Here is a 19484-nt window from a genome sequence, read left to right as displayed (position 1 = left end):
AGAACTCAACTGTGAAATACTGAAAACTTGCAAGAAAACAGCAAGAATTACCAATGCTGCCATTTATTAGCAGGGGAGTGACCGCCTAAGAATACATTAGCTCATCACCAGGGTTTCAGCCTGCTCCTCCGCTGAGCTGCGGGCTCAGTTCTGCTCGAAGTAACACTTTGCTGTCCTGTATCACAGCACAACAGAGATCCAAAACCAACCTCCTCCATCAAAATCTTCCCCTCTCCCAGTTACTTCTTCCTTTACATGAAAGGTGATCAGGCTGTTTAAAAAGCAACGCAAATCGCCAGGTCATATATACATTTGTACATTAAAAACAAATGTCCATCCCATCTCCTCCAACATTATCTACACCGTGTCTGAAAGCTAGTATCTGGCACAGAGACTAGAATAAGATATTCTGAGTGTATTAGCAGCATATCGTGTATTGAAATGGTTTGTGCAGATTCACTCCATCCATATACTTAAAATATAATGAAGAATTTAAAACAGGAAACTTGCACATGCATTACGAAGGAAGGAAAAAATAATTAAAAAAAACCCTATGAATTCTCCAGTGCAAGTATTTCCAACTGCAGACCAATTCTCATTATCTTTCATCTGCCAAAAAACCAAATTAAAATATCAATCAAATGCAGTAATCCAGGTAAAAGTCCTAAACCGCATCTTTGGTTCAGCAACAGCAATTACTGTGTCATTGTTTTCAACTCATTGAGCTCCTCAAACGAGCTCAGAAATGACTACAGCTAAAAAAAACCAAAAACCCACAAAATCTCAACAGAGATCTGTCACCCACAATACCCAAATTACATTTGAATCACAATGCTTTTACCTCTAAAACAGGCAACAGTGAAAGGAAATCAGGCTGTCAGCGTTTCCGTTATGAAGCACTACCCATGAAAACTACTACTGTAACGTCTCCGCATTTTTTATTTACTATATTTTTTCTATTTTTCAAGTAAAAGTCAGACTGAAGCTTTGCAGTGTGCGAACACCTGGCAGTATTGGATCCTCGAGCACTAAAGGTGACTGAGCCGGGCTGGGACATACTGACTGTGACACTGGGAGTCCTGTGCAGTGATTGACACCGGTATAAAACACGATTTCCATGATCACAATAGCGATCACCATTCCCACCCAGGGGCAGACCCGTGGAACAGTAGCCAGTTATCACCTTAAAGCTCTGTTTATTTTCCACCAAGACAAGAGGAAACGCTTGCCCAGTGAAGCAGCCTCACAAACTGTAAAAAATCACTTTAATCCACATTGGTCCCAGGAACTGACTTTCACCTGCACAGATCAGACCACGGATCAGATCATGGACATTAAAATAGTGTCAATAGCAGAAGGGACTACAGCTCGTGGCAACGCTCTCCAGCCACCCCGGGTCTGTCAGTAGTCCTGGTGCTTTGCCAGTTGAGATCTCCTAAGCAAATTGCTTGCCATGATACCTGCTAAATTATCTTTATTTCAGACAAGCCGTTCAGGGGTATTCAGGCTCTGATCCCTCACACAGCAGATATGGGCTGACAGGGAATCTTCTTTAGAACAGAATTTAAGAACCAACGGAGGGGTGTGATTTGAGTACTGGTAACAGGTCTCAGTAACCCAGCCTGGCAGGGATCACCCATCACTACCATCTGAAGACTGTGGTGAGGCTGGTACCAGAGGAGACAAGCTATTAGTTATGGCCCAGTTCCTCCAACCCAGATGCCTGGCCAGCAGCCTTGCTGATGGCATCAGCAGCTGGGGAAGCGGGCAGGAAACCTAAAATGGCCTTTCTTTCCCTAAAAAGCCCACAGCCCTTCCACTGGGTACCAGAGCCAAGCACTCACTGTCTCTGCCTGCGGATGCTCTGAATTGGGACCTCTTCTGCCGGGGGTCTCAAACCAGCACCTTTCAAAGTGCTGCATTCATGTAAATAAGGAATGTTTTTAAGAACAAATTAGTTGAGCATATTCTATGAAGTTATTTCATTTGTTTTTGCTCCTGTTCATTTATTCCAATCTGCTGCACCTTCCCTTGGAGAGGTTATTAAATGCTCTGCTAATGGCCGCCAGCACTCATTTAATTCTTCTTAATGAACGTATGAGTGAGTAGCGGAAGCTATTATGTAGGGCTTAATAAAGGGCGGGAAGGAATTTCCTAAAATTTATTGCCACAGGCTGCTGCTTGAAGATAAAATAAATGGTAATTGCTTGGAACAGGAAAGAGGAGGATGATAAAATGTCCCTAGACATGAGGTAAAAAAAATAAAATAAAATACCAAGTGCTATGAACCAAAATCTCAAAGCCCGAAGGATTGCAAAAGCAAGATGGCCTCATCCCGGCTTTCAGCTTTCTGTAATCCTTCAGATGACTCCTTTGAAGAGGGATGCTGAGTGAGGAACTCAATCTCAGCTGGAAGGATTCTTTTACGACACTAGAAAGACAACCATTCATATATATATATATGAAAAAAAAAAGAAAGGCATTAATTCAAACAGCATCTTATGAAAATATTATTTGCAGGAAAGGGACAAGGTGGAAAAAATGGAAGGACAATGTTTCTGGACTGTTGAGTCCAGCAAGACAATCTTTCCTAAAGTACAGGGTTTATGGTAGGAAGGAGATGCATAACATTTTGCTACAATTATGTTTTTTTCTTTCCCATCACTGTTTTGGTCAGGGCTGATGGAAGAAGGGAAATTACCGAGAGGTGGACCTATGTGTTGTTTCTTCAATTTCTGCTATTGTTTGTTAAAATAAATAAAAATCAGCAGGCTGGACAAGAAGGAAAGTGACTGTCTGGGAAGCTGTGAGTCCCTGTCCTGCACCAAAGCACCGCAATCACACCTCCAGCCTCACCACAAGCCCCGGGTCAGAGCTCAGCAACCGGCAAAAACAAAGTGGAAATCAAAGACCCAGTCCGTGTAATCGCAATCTAAGAGAAAAATACAGGTTTTCAAAACAAAGCTTTTTATTATAACGCACAACAGTCTTCTGTCCACACAATACTTCAGGCTTCACTCAGACAGTATGATCCACTCATACAGATGAGTTTGGGTAAAAGCTTTGATGAATCCCATCAAGAAAGTTGAAAAACAAGTTTCCCAAGAACAGGTCTGATTTTTTGTTTCCACTAAGCAGTCAGAGGTGATATTTTGCACGTTAGGGACTGCCAAAGCATCGACTAAAATCAGACTATTCATGAGTTATATGAAGTTTAATTACAGAAGCAGCAATCTGAGACTGCAACACTCTTGTGCTCAGAGGAACAGCTCAGGAGATCCAGGCTGCGGTGGCAGAGCAGAGCAGGGACATCTGCACATCACCTTACCCAAGTGCCACCGGCGTTTCAAGCACAGCTGCCCCACAGAGGACACCACCAGCCTCTGAGCACCATCTTCCCCAAGTGCAGCAGGAAGGAATGACTACGCACAACTATAGAAAGAAGATGTCAAAATAGAAAATTGAGTGGGCAAGGCATCTATTTCCCTTTACATAAAGGGGCAGAAAGCAAGAAATACTATTTTCAATAGCAAGCTAATATATCCAAGAGCTTAAAAGTTGACCCAAGAAGAAAAACAAGATTAGGTTTGCTCTTTTTTGCTGCTTAGGGCAGACAAAGCCCCTCTCAGAAAACCACCATTTTTCATGCCAGCTTTCACCATCTTAAAACCAGACAAAAAGAGGATAAAATCCAATTTTTCTTTCTTAAATCCTTGGCAGGTCACCTGCAAGCGCAGGCCAACAGCTTTTCTAGCAGGCAGTAAGAAATTATGATTTTCTTTTCTAAACAAGGATTTCAGTTCCTTCAGCTCAACAGCAGGATTTTCATAGTCTGACAGAACACAAAGCAATCAGCCAACCTGCGAGGGCATCCAATTTGAAGATGGACAGTTGCTTCTCCAAGAGAAAAAGCAGTAATTTGGTACAGATAAAAAAACAAAAACGAAAAAAAAAAAAACAAAACAAAACCAAATAAAAATCAGCGTTAGGACACTGGAAGACAAAAGGTGAGCAGCAGAAGCCAAGTGTCAGGAGACATACCACACAAATCTGGGAAGGACAGGTGACTATTGGACAGGCATCCATCGGAGAACATTATACAATGAGAGTTTAATCTTCCCACAGCCCAATGAAAAATCAAAGCAACATGAATGTGCATAGCACTCTGATCAGCACTATTACCTTTACAGAAGGCAGTCCTTCTAATTTAAACCAGCAAACACAAATTATCCCATCCCCAAGTACCTTCAGGCACTTCCACCCTCTTCTTAACCCTCTAACACTCCTATGAAGAAGTCCTATTACCGATTTACATGGGCTTAAAGAGCAAAAAGTTGCAGCTTTATGATGATAAAGAACACAAAGACAAAGGATCTGTTTTTTTTGACTTATGAACAAACCAAGCAGGTACTTGTTAACCACCAGTGATGTGCACTGCTCTTCCCTGCTACAAGGCAGAATCTAGCATTTCATTTCATCCAGCTGGCGCATCCCTGGAATCACTACCTACACAAACCTCAATTACCCAGCGTGAAAATATACATTTTGTTTATCCAAGGACAATCCTCGCATTGAGGGGAAATGATTGGGAAAAAAAAAAAATCATAAAAATCTCAGTTATTTTTTCAAACATAACACTAGCTGATGCCAGGCACAAAGAAAAAGATGCTTTTTTCTTGGGTTTTATTTGGTTTGGTAGCAGGAGTTTTCGTTTCTACTGCGCGCAAGAGCCAGATGTGGGAGGAGAAGCGTAGGTGGGATAAGGGAAAGTAGGACCGAAGGTCCTTGTTGCGGTTTATCTGTGGTACGCTACGTTTCAAAATAACAGGAGCTCTGTCATCCAGGCTGGCTCACAACCACCCCCGCAGCAGGAAGCAGCAGCAGAGCCCCGGAGAAGCCGTGCACATTTCCGTCCGTCGTCCTCCTCCCCACGTCCGCCTTATCTGCTTTTACTTGTGCATCTCCTAAAACACCCCCGGGGCAGCCCCCAGCGAGGTCAGCACCTCCAGCCAGACCTTTCATCAAACCATCCAGCTACAGTCCCAGGCTAAAAGCAATTCTCTCACCGCAGCAGCAGACCCAGGATGCTCGGATTGACGCGTTAGCATCCCACATGGAGAGGCAGGACGGGTGATTTGTACTCAAGAGAGGTTGTGTGGTGCAAGGGGGTGAATACAGGCAGCAGCCAGCACCAGAGCTCTCCTACCAGGTGGTGCAAGGGGGTGAATACAGGCAGCAGCCACCACCAGAGCCCGTGGCTCCGACCAGGCAGGCAGGACGGGTGATTTGTACTCAAGAGAGAACATGTGGTGCAAGGGGGTGAATACAGGCAGCAGCCAGCACCAGAGCTCTCCTACCAGGCGTTCACACAACTTCACAAAACAGGGGGGACCACAGCAACAGTATCAGGATTTAGGGGCATCGACAGAACCTCTTAGCAAAAGGTTGCCCACAGAGCTCCTTCTCCCCACCCCTTCTCTGAATGTAATACTTGAGGCAAAGTGCTGTCAAAGATTTATTACTTTTTTTTTAAAAACACTTTTTTGATAGAGAGAGGAGCAAGGGAAAGTGCCCAATGTACTCTCTTCCAATTTGTTGTAGTCTAAAGAAACCCATTTGTTCAGCTTGGTATTCAGCATCATTGCGATGATAATTTGTAATTGTACTGCATATTTATATCCATTTTAAATTTCTGACTTCTTAAGTCAGGAATGCACCCTAAAACTACCTGTTCAATGCATCTCCCCTTAAGTAAGACCTTCTTCTCCAGAGGAGGCTGCAAAGCTCTCAGGGACCCATCCCTGAGATGGGATGCAGGCTGCACAACTGGGTACCTCCACAGCAGCTGCTACGGGTGCAACCAGAGTATCCACACAGCAAAGTGAGGATAAAAAGAACTCGGATCCAAGCACGATTGTGTAAGACTGTAGGAAAGAGGTCGCCAAGGTAGAAGAGAGCACCTTTCCTAGCACGGGGTTAGTTTTACTTCTAAAAATTTTAGAACTAGTACATTTTTAAAATTCAGCTGCTAGCAATTCCAATTTGAGAATCATAAAAAGTACGACATTAATAATTGAAACGTAAAATGCCTGTCTGATTCGCTCCAGCCCTCAGTCCCTCTCCCCAAAGGGCTTGATTTGCCTTAGGGGAGCATTTCACAAGCAGCACATCAACTTTCTGCAATACAACTTCAGCGGATGAAAGCCTCATAACCACAGAAGAGCTGCCGTCCTTCTAATTCTGGCATTTAAAAACGGTGACATCCACGGAGCTATTTAAACTAATTTAAAGGTAGAACAGCTGAAATACTTCAGCCTAACCAAGCCCTTCAGATCCCATACGGTATCTGCATGTGGTATCACCAGCGATCTCCCCATTTCAGCCACAACATCCACCCTTTATCAGCTGGCAGACAGCGTCCCGCTAGCGCTGCCGTGACTCACCAAGAGCGGGGTGATGAGCCACCCTCAACACCGGGTGATTCAAGCCTATCTGGTGGCCACGAAATGTGTCTCATACCAGGGGCTCCAGATCATCAGGTTCTGAAGTGCAGCTGAAGCCCACCGCTTCCTAATTTGGGAACGTTAGATGAAGGAGACGTCTGAGCTGGAAAGCATCTGCTCCGCTGGTGTCTGCGCCTTTCACCTTGAGGTTCTTAATGCCACTGTAGTTTTGCAAGACTTGATGTGAATATGGCCAATACACTGCAACATTCACTTTTCTGGGGAAAAGTAACCCAACTCATCCAATTAGAACAAACACACCTCGCTGGATTTGTACTCCTTATTCCAGCGAGCGGAATGCAAATATTTCATGTTAACATTTCATGGTTCTTTGAATCCTTACTGGATACTGAATGCAGCACTGATCACTATTTTCATTTAATGTTCCTCAAATCCTGTGTTTTTAGCCACAATTACAAAGCCATGCTCCTGCTCGGCGAAGTTTGCCATTATTCTCAGGAGAGGTCTGCTGATCAACACTGCAGCAGGTCTGCAATGAAGAGTCAATGCAGCACCTTGGCTTTGCAGAGGCAAAACTGCAGTGACCAAAATTATTAGACTAGCATTTAAAACTAGTATTTGCCTCCAAAAATCCAACCTTTATTTTTCTAATTCATCCTTTCGCTCGGCTCAAAACAGTCACCTATTTGTTTAAGAGATGTTATTAGCACTGTGCATTTTGCTAACCAGTGACAGCCTTTAGGAGTGGGTCCCCTCCGGAGCCATCCCTGCGGCGGGTCCAGAATCACCTCCTGGAGCACGTGTTCAAGTTGTACTTCAAGTGCAGCACAAACCACAGCACCATGGGGTGCTGTACCTGTCACCCTGCAAAGCCTCACTGCGTACCCACCCTCTAGCAAGAGCAAGGTAAAAAGCACTAGTGATTCTTGCTGTGAAGTCTGATTAGACATAAGTTTCCCCAACAGATATTTTTCCCAATGACATGGAACATGAAAGGTTGAGCAACATTTACACTGTCTTATGTGATCACCTCGTAACAGTAATTACTACTTAATACCTGAAACATGATAGCACCTTGACATCCAAACCTCTGTGTGGGAGGCACTATTTAGACGTAACAGAGAATCCACAGAACCCAGAGAAATAGCAGCTTCTATGTGAACATCAACAGTATCAAATGATGGGAATAGCTTCGTCTTCCCTCCAGTTTATTTCAAGCAAAGGACATCTATTTTGTATTAAATAGCTGCACATTTGGGGGAAAAAAATATGTATATAGCAAATGTATTTAGTGTAATCCATCAGTAGCCTTAAAATAAGTAAAAGGTTGATTGCAAAGAATTTTAAATGCATCTCCTTATCCATCAAGTTAAATATATTTAAGAAGAACTAACAGCTTGGAATTAATTCAGAATTTTTCAGTTGAGCTTTCCTAAGTTATTTGCAAACATTAGGTGTAGCCAGACAACAATAGCTCTAAGAGCTGTTCCAGTAATTCTGGATAAACTAGAATGTACCTCTTAAACGAACATTACGTGTTGTCAGATTTACAGAGGATATGAAGAGAGCTTAGAGCTAATAAAAATAATAAAAACCCATTCAAGCATACATATTTATGGCTTAAACTATTTTGCTAGACGCACTAAATCACCTTCATTATTATAAAATTCTCCCACCCGAAAGAGATTTGAGTAAAATAGAGTATTACTAGATTACAGCTTCGCTTTTGTTAGCGTGGTTATGACTTCATAAAAGTTTAACTCCACAATTAGCTTTGTGATAGCAATTCTGACAGTCAGACAACACCAACTGTGTAAATAGCTGTAACAGGCTGAATATTGTTTTCAGTCATTCCCTGAGCATCCTCGCCAGGAAAAGCTCACATGTTTAGAAATGCTGGACACAATGCTACAAGAGGATTTGCAGAATCAATTTCTATACTGAGAGGACCACACAATTTAATACCAAAAAATAAAGTATATAATTTTAAGTCAGTGTGGCATAACAAAAGAGGTGGGGGAATGAGATCAACCGCAGAAGACAGCAAGAAATGAAAAGGAATACAGCACTGAAAACTATTTCTGTTGTTTTTAAAAAAGACGAGTGGGCTGAAATGAAGCTTGAGGAGGTGAGGGAGCAAGATTTTCCCATTAACAGCAAAAGCAAACATCACCTACCAACCTCTTTTTCATCAGCAAGCTAGCTCAGAAAGATTATAGGCTCCAAAAGTAACTAAAAAGACTTGACAGCCACTATTCCTGAAATTCATGGTTGTCACTTCTGACCCTGGTTCTTGCCATTAGCTTTTGCTCATTTCCAAGACGCTTCTTACTGCAGGGGGTCTGTTTTAACCACAGCAAGTTATTAAAAATATTCAAAGAAGACACCTGGTGGCCAGTGCATCAAATGACAGTTTAATTTTCTCAAGGTTTATAATAAAGGAATCACAAAAATCCAAGTGAAAAGAGTTGAGTTTACTGCCTAACAGCCCTGTCGATACCCCTCTGCGGTCATGGCAGAAAACGAGCAAACAGAACTCAGGAGCAGCCCTTCACCAGTTACATTAAATGAGACAGCACCTAAAAAATGGCCTTTGAAACTGGGCAACTCGAACACAAATGAAATAGCAAACATTTCCTGAAAGCCCAAACAATTTCCTATTTGAAGTTTCCATGTCCTTACCCCACTACCATTCACATATTCAGCCTCTGGAAAAACAACGTTGTTTATTCTGGGAACACACAACTCACTGGGGTCACTGCAAAAACCTGACAGAGTTGATGTGTGAGTGTCAGCAGATGCTGGATACGTGGAGTAAGTGAAATTTCCTCCCATACAGCATCAGTGTGACGGGAAACACAGGGAACATGCCCAGGTCACTCCATACTTCCAAAGGCGATGGACATCGGACAGGGAACAAACAGCAGGTCAGCAAAGGGGGGAATCCTGTACTTCAGCCAACTTTGCCATCCCAAACCCCAGGCTTTTAACAGGGGGCAGAATACGGAATTCAATATTGTCTTCATCACACGTTATTTCCAGCTTCCGAGTCCACCATTCCCTCTTTAATGCAAATATGGAATGCAAACTCCAGCAGAATAAGGTTCAGCAATATTACTATTTTATAAGCTTAAAGGACAGACTGGACCAAACAGGATTTGTTACTGATGAGATGGCACTTCAAAGGATGAGTCTCCAGGAAAGCAGACTGGACACAGCTCAGGCCCTGGAAAGGCATTTGAGGAGTACTGAGTTGATATGGAAGGAATAAGGTAGGAACTCAAGTCAGTCTAGAAGATAAATGCACCAAAATGCCTCAGAAAAGCGGCACTAATGGCTAAGAAGCTTTTCAAGGCAGGCAACGTCTAACAATATTGATTCTTTAATACACACAATGAAACCAAAGTCTTAATGATTAATAATCTGTTGTGAAATTCTATTCATTAGGTAAAACCAGAGCACAGAGATGACACCACATAAATCAGGGAGCCTCCTCACTCATGAAAGAATGATGATCTCGCTTGCGCCCGTGTAAATTAGCAGCAATCACTCCGCAGAAAAGCAAGCTCATGCTTTTCGCAGCCTAACCGCTAACAGCAAGGAAGAAATGCTGGGAAAGAACAAAAAAAAACCTCCAAATGTAACTTCAGGCCTAACTTCAGAAAGTACTTCAGGCAAAAACTAAAGCAATCCAGTACTCGGAACACATTTGCAGCATCATTACAACACAACATGTGGAAAGGGGCTCCTCCCAGAGCGTAACACACCAGTTTAGCAGATTCATATCGAATTTTGCCATCAGGGCGGTGCAACTTCCAGTCATTTCACGGAAAGTTATGCTTAATATCCAAATGCAGAACTGGCTTTAAACTTGCAACTTTAGAGAAAGAACAAAGTTAAGAACTAAGGAAAGACATTGCCTCAGGCAGCTGTACTTACTAAAATCGTCTGGACGTTCATTGCCCTTTTTGCCCAAGACTCCTTTTTAAACGAATAAAATGGATATTCTGGTGAGCAGATTAATAACCTCTACAGGTTGTTTAGATCGATCTTCAATTGGCATAGAGCAGGGTGAGAGCTGACTGCTAAGACAGTCAACAAAAACAAAGCACCAGGAGCCCCTCCTGCTTCTGCTGAAACTGCTCTGCATGTTCCTGTACCCATGGACTCCTGCCATTTACAACAGACCTTTCCTAAGGAGACTCACTACTTCTCACAAGAATGGCCCAGTACGGCTGAAATGACAAAAGATACTGGGAGAAGACACTAGCACTCTTTATATGGCTATCACCAGACACTGCAGATAGAAGGCAGTCTCCTCCCTTCAAAAAAAAAAAAAAGGAAAGCAAAGTCCATCTGTAACAATAACTCCAGAAGGACAGTAGTATTTTAAATGCTTCCTTCAGTCTGGATGAATTGAATGTGCATCAATCAGAGCATTTTTCATAGCTGGAAGAGCTGACACCTATAACATACAGAATGTCCATTCCCACACAGTACCACGGCAGTGCATGTTTCAAACCTTGCAGTATGGATGGAGCACACCGATGGAGCTGCAGTAATGTTCTGGGAAATCTGGGGATGGTGAAGTACTCCAAATGGGGACCGAGGCTTTAGGCAGCACCATGATCCTTTACTGGGATCGGCTGGATGCCAAGAGCTGGACTAACTACTGCTGCCACACGTTCACAGCTCCTGGTGTGGGTTAACAGCATTCCTGACCTGACACCCTCCCACGACACTGGCTACCGTCACATCCCCACCAGTAAACACAGCACAACTGCCCAGGATTGACCATACTCACCCACTGAGTTCTAATCTGCTTTATCAGAGTTCCTCTAAGCGCAGCTGGAAATACAACCCCCTTGTCCCAACACAACAGCATCCCCACCCTACAACGACAAGCAACAGGACAAGACTTTCCAAGGCCATTTTCACCTTTCTCACCCCCGTGATTTGCCACGTGCCACAGAGCCCGTCACAGAGAGCACCGGGGATGGAACTCGGGATTCTCAACCCTCAGCAATGGGACTGTGTCAACAACTCACTCACTTCCAAGCTTAAGATTTAAAGTCTCCAATTTAAAGTACTGCGAGATTGTTGGTAAATGTTGAAGTGTGCTGAATGAGATGATCGCTTACAAGCAATGATTTCTGCTCTAATACCCTGCAGCTTTCTCTTGCCTCCCTGTCCTGATCTTCTCACATAGCCTTCCTATTAAAATTTGTAAATAAGAATGCAGAACCAGCACAATCTGCTAATGAAAGTCTGGCAAACGAGCAACCACTACCTATTTGTCATGAAGGAGATGAACTGCTTAAACATGGCCAGTTATCAAAGATTAGTCAGTGCACAAAACAGAACTGCTTTTGCCCAGGAAAAGGATTAGCCTTTCCCCATCATCATCACCTTCCACCTCAGCGTGTGGAAAAGCAGTTTAGCAAGTCTTAGGTCTCTTTTCTAACATATTCCAATACTCGATCAAGTTTTGTGGAGGAGCTTCTTAGCAAAACCTACTGGTATTTGATAATTGGAGCAGGACAAAATATAGCAAGAGCTTTGTATGATGAAAAGGGATATTATAGTCAGAGGCAGTAAATAAATCAGCATTTGGTGTGCAGCAGATATCAGCATTAACCAGACTAATACTGAAGCACATCGAAGTTGGATACATAAGCGATGATCTCCAAAGCTGAGGATAAGTCTCTCCTAATAAAGATGGAAATTGAAGTCTGGGAGCTGCCCAATTTTCAACCTAACAACAAAGAAAGTTTTGTGGGTTTAGAACACATCCCTGAGCTCCTGAAGGCAGGCTCTAAAGAATGGACTCCTACAAGGCCAGTGCTAAGGATACAATTCCAGGTGAATGGTGTAAAGCAGAATCAGGAGTAATAAAGCAGTTTCTTTCAAGCCTCAGGCTTCACAGATGATGAAGCAGAGACAGAGTATAAAAATGCCCTAAGGAACAATGGAAAGAGATAAATGCAGGGTTTGTAACTACATGGGTTTAAAGAAACAGAGTTCTGGTATGGAAGGAATCTCATTTAAATCATTTCCATGTACGGGCAATTGACTAGCTAATAAATGTATATTGCATATAAAGAAGATATATTGAGCTCACCTGTAGGATAAAGGATAATGAGCACAAAATCATATATTATTGCTTGATCACCACCTGCTCTGGACCACCCAGCTGATGAAAGTATATTCCTGAGTCTTACAGTTATTAATAACATCTTACTCACAACAACAACAAAAAAAACCTCCTTGAAGTTATGCATTTTCCTACATGGTATGAAAACTATATGAATTTCACAAAAATAATAAACACCAATAGAATTATAATGATATATATTGTAGTATATACTCATATATACTGATCAATCACCAAGTCCTGAGGAAAGAACCAATTATCAAGTAATTTAGTCATTTTCACAACCCAGTCAAAACATGAAATTTACCAGCGTAAAGCAAAACAGATTATTAAACCTAAAGACTCTTAAAAATAAATTTTTAATCAATAGTATACGGAAAGATACTTTTAATTGATTGGGTTTTTTCTAATAATGAATTTCATAGGGCACGTCTCCGACCGGCAGCTGTGGCAAGCTTATGCTATGGATCTGTTTTGTACGATTACTTCCTAATTAAAGCACTAATACTTTCAGCACCCTTGTAAGAAAAAAAAAAAAAAGTTCAGATCCAATATGAAAGAGACTGTAGTAGACTGACTTCAGCTATATTCAGCACTAAAGGTATAAGAAAAATTGATCCAGATCCTGGAGTTCATCTCTCTTTACAGTAAGGTAAACACCTTGTTTAAGCTTCCCCATCACTTATCTGCTGGAAGAGAAACTATCAGAAAGACCACATTTTATCACTATGAGAGACTAAGAAAAGAACATTCTTGTGTGAGTGCTTTATCAACTATAGTCTAAGGATACTTTAAATAAAGCTCAAGGCTGAACAACTATCACTCCCTGGTAGTGTAAAGGGGTAACACGAGTTCAAAAACAAAGTTCCTTCTCTTTCTACTGACTTTACAGTTAGCTGTATTTGTATTACTTTGCAGAATGTCTCCAACACCAAACAATTAAAAAGTTTTAAGACCAGGCTGATATCTATTAGGGATCCATTAGATGTAACCAGAAGCAGCATATAAGAAAGTCTCATATTCAAAACCTCTTCAGAAGATTTCTTCTTCCTGCCAAATCAATTATTTCTCTGACTGCCACAGCAAAACCAGCACCAACGACAGGAAATATGTACATTAAACTGTAGCGTCATTTGAAATATCTATATTTCAAGATATTTACCATAATTTTGCATTGTTGAATCCAAAAAAATCACACTCAAGTTGCCACCAACATGCCCATGGAAAGATGGTCCCCATTCCCAGTCACTGTCACAATTTACACAGCAAAGAGTACATATAAAACTCAACCCTTTGGCTCACACAAGTGGAGACACCGCTCAGGATCTCACCTCTCAGAACACAGCTCTGCTGCCATCAATTTGAGCAGTAAATGGAATTCAAAGCCATGGACCAAATCCACCAACTCACCAGAGTTATCCTAACATCTCTTCTTCACCTCAGCATTACAGGTCAAAGGAACAGAATTCCTTTTTTTAAGCCTTCAGGTGCTGCTTTTACTTGGAGATACTGTTCTACCAAGATGCTTCGGGGAATCTGCTCATCATTCAGCACCTCAACACCTACCTGAGCCAGTCAGAGAAGGTGTGGTGTTTGCTGATCACTCCCATTAACTACTGCCAACTCCAGATCAGAGTTGAGCCCTGTGGGAATACACCTTCCTTTTCCGAAGTCTGAGTTTTGCTGGGATTAATGTTCTGGAAAGGCACATGACACACCAGGGTGCAAACTTCGGAAGGCATTGACAAAGTCTTTGCATTAACCATCTCCTGAGCTTTTCTCTCAGTTGGATATTCCCAAAAAACAGTGACTATAAACTCATTTCTCAGCTGAGAAAAGCACAAGGAAAGAGGCCAACGTTGCCTTTATACTTTCTCTCAATTTCAAGCTCGCAAGCAATTTAAGAGATGGAGTAATCTGCGTCAAGATGAAATCTGTAAAACCCCGCCAAGGGCTACTCTGCAGCCCCGGGGAACCACGCCAGCATGAACTCCAGCTTGTAAAACACCCTGAGTGCAGAAAGCAGTAACACAAAGAAAGAAGCCCAAAACTTGCCCATAGATTATTTTTCCCCCCCTTAATGCACTCCTCAATTGTCAACTCATGACAAAATTTAGAGCCTTTCTGCAGTATTCTCACAGAACATTTGACCACCAGCAGAGCCGATTTCTGGCTGGTTGCCTCCTTGGCTTTTCAGAAGCCTCTCGATCCATTGCTTTGAGCGCTACGGAAAGTGCAACGACTGAGAAATGGAATTACTTCCCTGGAAGTTCTTTTGCCTTACACTGTTTGTATCTAACGATATTCACTAACCCTTTCAGCTAAGATTCGGTACCACATACAATTAAGATCTTCAGTGCTCTGAAAATCACTGTGTGTCTGCTGAAATGAGCCTCAGGAGAACTTCGCAGGCAGTGGTCCCGCTGACAAAGGGTCATGAAACAGCTTCACAAAAACACAACTCTAACAGGAGAGCCACACTACCACCAACTCCACTTTTTTTTTTTGTTGTATCATGGGTTTGAATATAGTCAAACTCTGAAAGGTACTTGTCTGAAGTTCTTCTATCTCTAGGGTTTTGCTTTAAGCAGCCCACCCTGGAATTCCTCCTTGAGCATTTCTTAGTTATGAAAAGCAAGACACATGATTTTCCTGGGACAAACTGGTTCCCCACAGTGTGACAGAGAAACCAGATACAGTGCTTGGCATTTAGAAGAAACTGTGTAATGAAAGCACTGAAAGACAAACATGCAAAAATTTAGGGCCTAAAAAAACGCCAATCTATTTTTATGAACTACAGCCTATGGCACCATATCTGAACAGGTCTGAAAGCTTTAAATACTATTCTGTCCCTGAATTATAATGTATGTCAGATGATATACTTCAAAGACAAATTACCAATTAAAAAAATATAAACTCATTTCTCAGCTGAGAAAAGCACAAGGAAAGAGGCCAACGTTGCCTTTATACTTTCTCTCAATTTCAAGCTCGCAAGCAATTTAAGAGATGGAGTAATCTGCGTCAAGATGAAATCTGTAAAACCCCGCCAAGGGCTACTCTGCAGCCCCGGGGAACCACGCCAGCATGAACTCCAGCTTGTAAAACACCCTGAGTGCAGAAAGCAGTAACACAAAGAAAGAAGCCCAAAACTTGCCCATAGATTATTTTTCCCCCCCTTAATGCACTCCTCAATTGTCAACTCATGACAAAATTTAGAGCCTTTCTGCAGTATTCTCACAGAACATTTGACCACCAGCAGAGCCGATTTCTGGCTGGTTGCCTCCTTGGCTTTTCAGAAGCCTCTCGATCCATTGCTTTGAGCGCTACGGAAAGTGCAACGACTGAGAAATGGAATAACTTCCCTGGAAGTTCTTTTGCCTTACACTGTTTGTATCTAACGATATTCACTAACCCTTTCAGCTAAGATTCGGTACCACATACAATTAAGATCTTCAGTGCTCTGAAAATCACTGTGTGTCTGCTGAAATGAGCCTCAGGAGAACTTCGCAGGCAGTGGTCCCGCTGACAAAGGGTCATGAAACAGCTTCACAAAAACACAACTCTAACAGGAGAGCCACACTACCACCAACTCCACTTTTTTTTTTTGTTGTATCATGGGTTTGAATATAGTCAAACTCTGAAAGGTACTTGTCTGAAGTTCTTCTATCTCTAGGGTTTTGCTTTAAGCAGCCCACCCTGGAATTCCTCCTTGAGCATTTCTTAGTTATGAAAAGCAAGACACATGATTTTCCTGGGACAAACTGGTTCCCCACAGTGTGACAGAGAAACCAGATACAGTGCTTGGCATTTAGAAGAAACTGTGTAATGAAAGCACTGAAAGACAAACATGCAAAAATTTAGGGCCTAAAAAAACGCCAATCTATTTTTATGAACTACAGCCTATGGCACCATATCTGAACAGGTCTGAAAGCTTTAAATACTATTCTGTCCCTGAATTATAATGTATGTCAGATGATATACTTCAAAGACAAATTACCAATTAAAAAAACCAGGCAAATCAAGAATTTTCTAAAACAAATTTTGTTCCCTTTGTATTTTTCCAGATAGTTTAAGATAGCATTTTTCAGGACAGGAGCAGCCCAAACTCAAAACAGAGCTGAACAACAAACAACGGTGGTACAGCCTTCTACTGCCTGGGCTTCGAAGAACCTTTTCAGACACTCAAAGGAAGAAACTTTTCCTCATGTGGATAAGCGAGGCTGATCTTTTGCAGTTCTCTTAACAGATGTCCTGGCCTTGATGTCCCCTTTCAAGTTTATTCTTTTCTAAATCAAGACACTGAGGTCTCTTGTGGGCATATGGTATATGGACATTATAGACGCTATTTTTCTTTGCAAATGTGCTGGGATCTTCTGACCTCAGGTCATACTGGCAAGAAGTTACCATCTGCCTATTCCTGTTAGATGATCAAAAAGGAGCGTTTCTGGCTCTTCTGCTACATCACAACACCAAAGGTAGTCAGAATGTGGTACTGCTTGCAGTTAGCGCTCTCGGGCTCTCACTGTATCTCATCTGACCTTGAAACTCTGTCCAAAGTAGTAAAAGCAACAACGAAACCAGGGGTGGAGGAGCAGGACTGAAAACACCCCAGCAGTGAGTTTATCATCCGAGGGCAAGGTTAGCCCTTACCTTCCCTTAATTACCTTCTATTTCCTCAGTGCACAAACATCATATGGGGAATTAAAAGAAATAGCACTGATGTAACTCAGAACAGTACTTCAACACAGCAGTACACACACGGAATCTCTGTGTCTTTGCTGAACTGCACAAGATTTCTTGGGCCCTCTCGAAACAGAAAATGAGAGAGAGTTTGAAAGAAAAGCCCAACTAAAACAAAACTGAATCAAAACTTTTCTACTAACTAGACTGTGTTCTCAGACACAGCAAATATTTCAATTTTTAGTTATGCAAAGATTACAGATGCGGGGTCTTTTTGTTTTGTTCACAGATAACTTCCTCGAGAGGACAAAACTGCTGAAGAAACTTGTCAAAATCCCATTTTCCAGCCAAAGATAGAGGCCAGCCAACGTAGCGTGGCTCTCAAAGAATATTAGAATTTAAAAAAACATTGTGCAAAAGCAAGAATTACTCCAAAAAGTTTCAGTGAAACAATGCATTTCTGTGCCTCACTTCTGCAGAGATGCCTTCAGTTTACAATTTCTTTAGTAACTTTTTTTAAGAGAAAAAAAAAACAAACAATGTTTGAAACAGTCACTAAACCCACCTCTGAGTCCTACTGAGCTTCGTTCCTGAGATTCAGTCCCCTCTTAATTTACAGAAGACCAGCAAGTAACCGGGTTGCTGTACCCCTAATTTGGCCACTTCATCCTCCATCACAGCACCAGATGAAGGCTTAACCAGCTCGGAGAAACCACCAATCAGAAGTGCTGTAAATGCACTAAGGAAATTAACAAGAAACTGGTTTATTTCAACCACTTTTCTCAACAGCAGTATCCACAAACTTTCCAAAAGAAATATTTTGGTTTGTTGTTTTGTTTTTGTTTTCCAGGTAGCAGAGTCCCTTTTGTAAAGCTAATTAAAGAATGCTTGTTGCTGACCCATAGCATCACCATCACCTGTGGTTAGTTTGTAACCTACAGACAACTCAAAAAGGATGAAAAACTTTCCCGGACTGTAAACCAGAACACACCTAAGGCAGAAATGAGAAACTTGTACAATGTTATAAAGTTACTTCCTTGTATTTCACATTTAGCTGTACAAGAACCTCTCCCCAGGTTTCAAGCAATCTGACCCAAGTATTTTCTTAATAAACAATCACAGAAGATCTGCATTAGGACACACATGGAAGAGAAAACAAAAGACTCCCATAAAGTACAATATCTCTGTATCTGCAGTGCGCCCTTGAATAAATCCATATTGCATCTAGCTCGGCAAATCAAAATTAAACCAAAAGAAATTCCAATGGAAGAAACCTCTTACCATGTTCCACAAAGACGTTACAATGTGGGCCCCCATGCCTCGATGACTCCTTCTTCCCTGCTCCTTTGATGAAGTGCAGGGCAGGCAGACTCGGCCTCCTTTGGTCCCCAAGAACTTTTCCAGGCTGCTGCCCCATAAAGTAACTCTGGGCAGCCTTTCCCAGGATGAGAAGTTTTTGAAGAAGTCTGTGATCCCTGATCTTCCAGGTTGGGAAGGAGCTTTGAAGAACGTATTTTAGCGGGTGCGTTGGTTGCACTCGCTGCGTGGTAAAGTCACTTGAGGCGAAGAATTAAGACAAGCGCAGGTTCCTCCGATGCTTCTGAAGAGGGCAACAAGGCTCCTTAGGTGACTTCAAGCAAAAAAAAAACAAAAGAGCAAAAGTTCCAACTGCTTAGAAATAGCCAAGCGTTACCAAAGTTTCAGGTTGCCATATGTAGTGCGTCTTCCACCGGGTGAAGGAGAATTAGTTCATCTCACAAAGCAAGAAACCACAAGCAGGCTCACCCAGGGCAGGAAACAGCCATTCCCACTGCCACCAGTGTCAAGGTTTCTTTTTTTTTTTTTCTCCTCCTTTTCTTTTGCATAGCATTGAGTTAGCAAAGGCCAAAGAGCCACCTATTTGGCTTCAAGTATCGTTGCCGTCCAGCAGGATCAAGTAGGCTGAAAACATGCCGGCTGGCAAGGCGAAGCAGTGATGGCAGCTCTGGGCCCCGCAGGCCCCACACACGCGCCGTGGGGACGAGGGACCGGGACACGGGGGGGCTCCTGCCGTCCGGCCTCACAACGCCTCGCCTTCTCCCATCGCAAACCTGGGGCCGCCCGCACCGCCGCTACCTCTCCCGGGCAGAGGCCGAGGGGGCCAGCGGGCCATGAGGGGCCATGGTGGCGTCGAAGCAAGGCTGGGC

At 42.5% G+C, this 19484-nt stretch overlaps 1 protein-coding gene across 1 annotated transcript in view; it reads right to left on the bottom strand.

Annotated features, from left to right (window-relative positions):
* Positions 1–19478, bottom strand: part of ABL1 (ABL proto-oncogene 1, non-receptor tyrosine kinase) — a 118352-nt gene extending 98874 nt beyond the window's left edge. The window contains exon 1 of the mRNA XM_014942958.1: positions 18580–19478. Coding sequence (XP_014798444.1) covers positions 18580–18715 — 136 coding nt within the window. The 5' untranslated portion in view covers positions 18716–19478. The remainder of the gene's footprint in view (positions 1–18579) is intronic.
* Positions 19479–19484: the final 6 nt, after the last annotated feature.

The sequence above is a fragment of the Calidris pugnax genome, unplaced genomic scaffold (assembly GCF_001431845.1).
Source record: "Calidris pugnax isolate Ruff unplaced genomic scaffold, ASM143184v1 scaffold102, whole genome shotgun sequence".
NCBI classification, from domain to species: Eukaryota; Metazoa; Chordata; class Aves; order Charadriiformes; family Scolopacidae; genus Calidris; species Calidris pugnax.
Note: the sequence above shows the minus strand (reverse complement) of the source record. Positions and strands in the feature narration are given on the sequence as shown.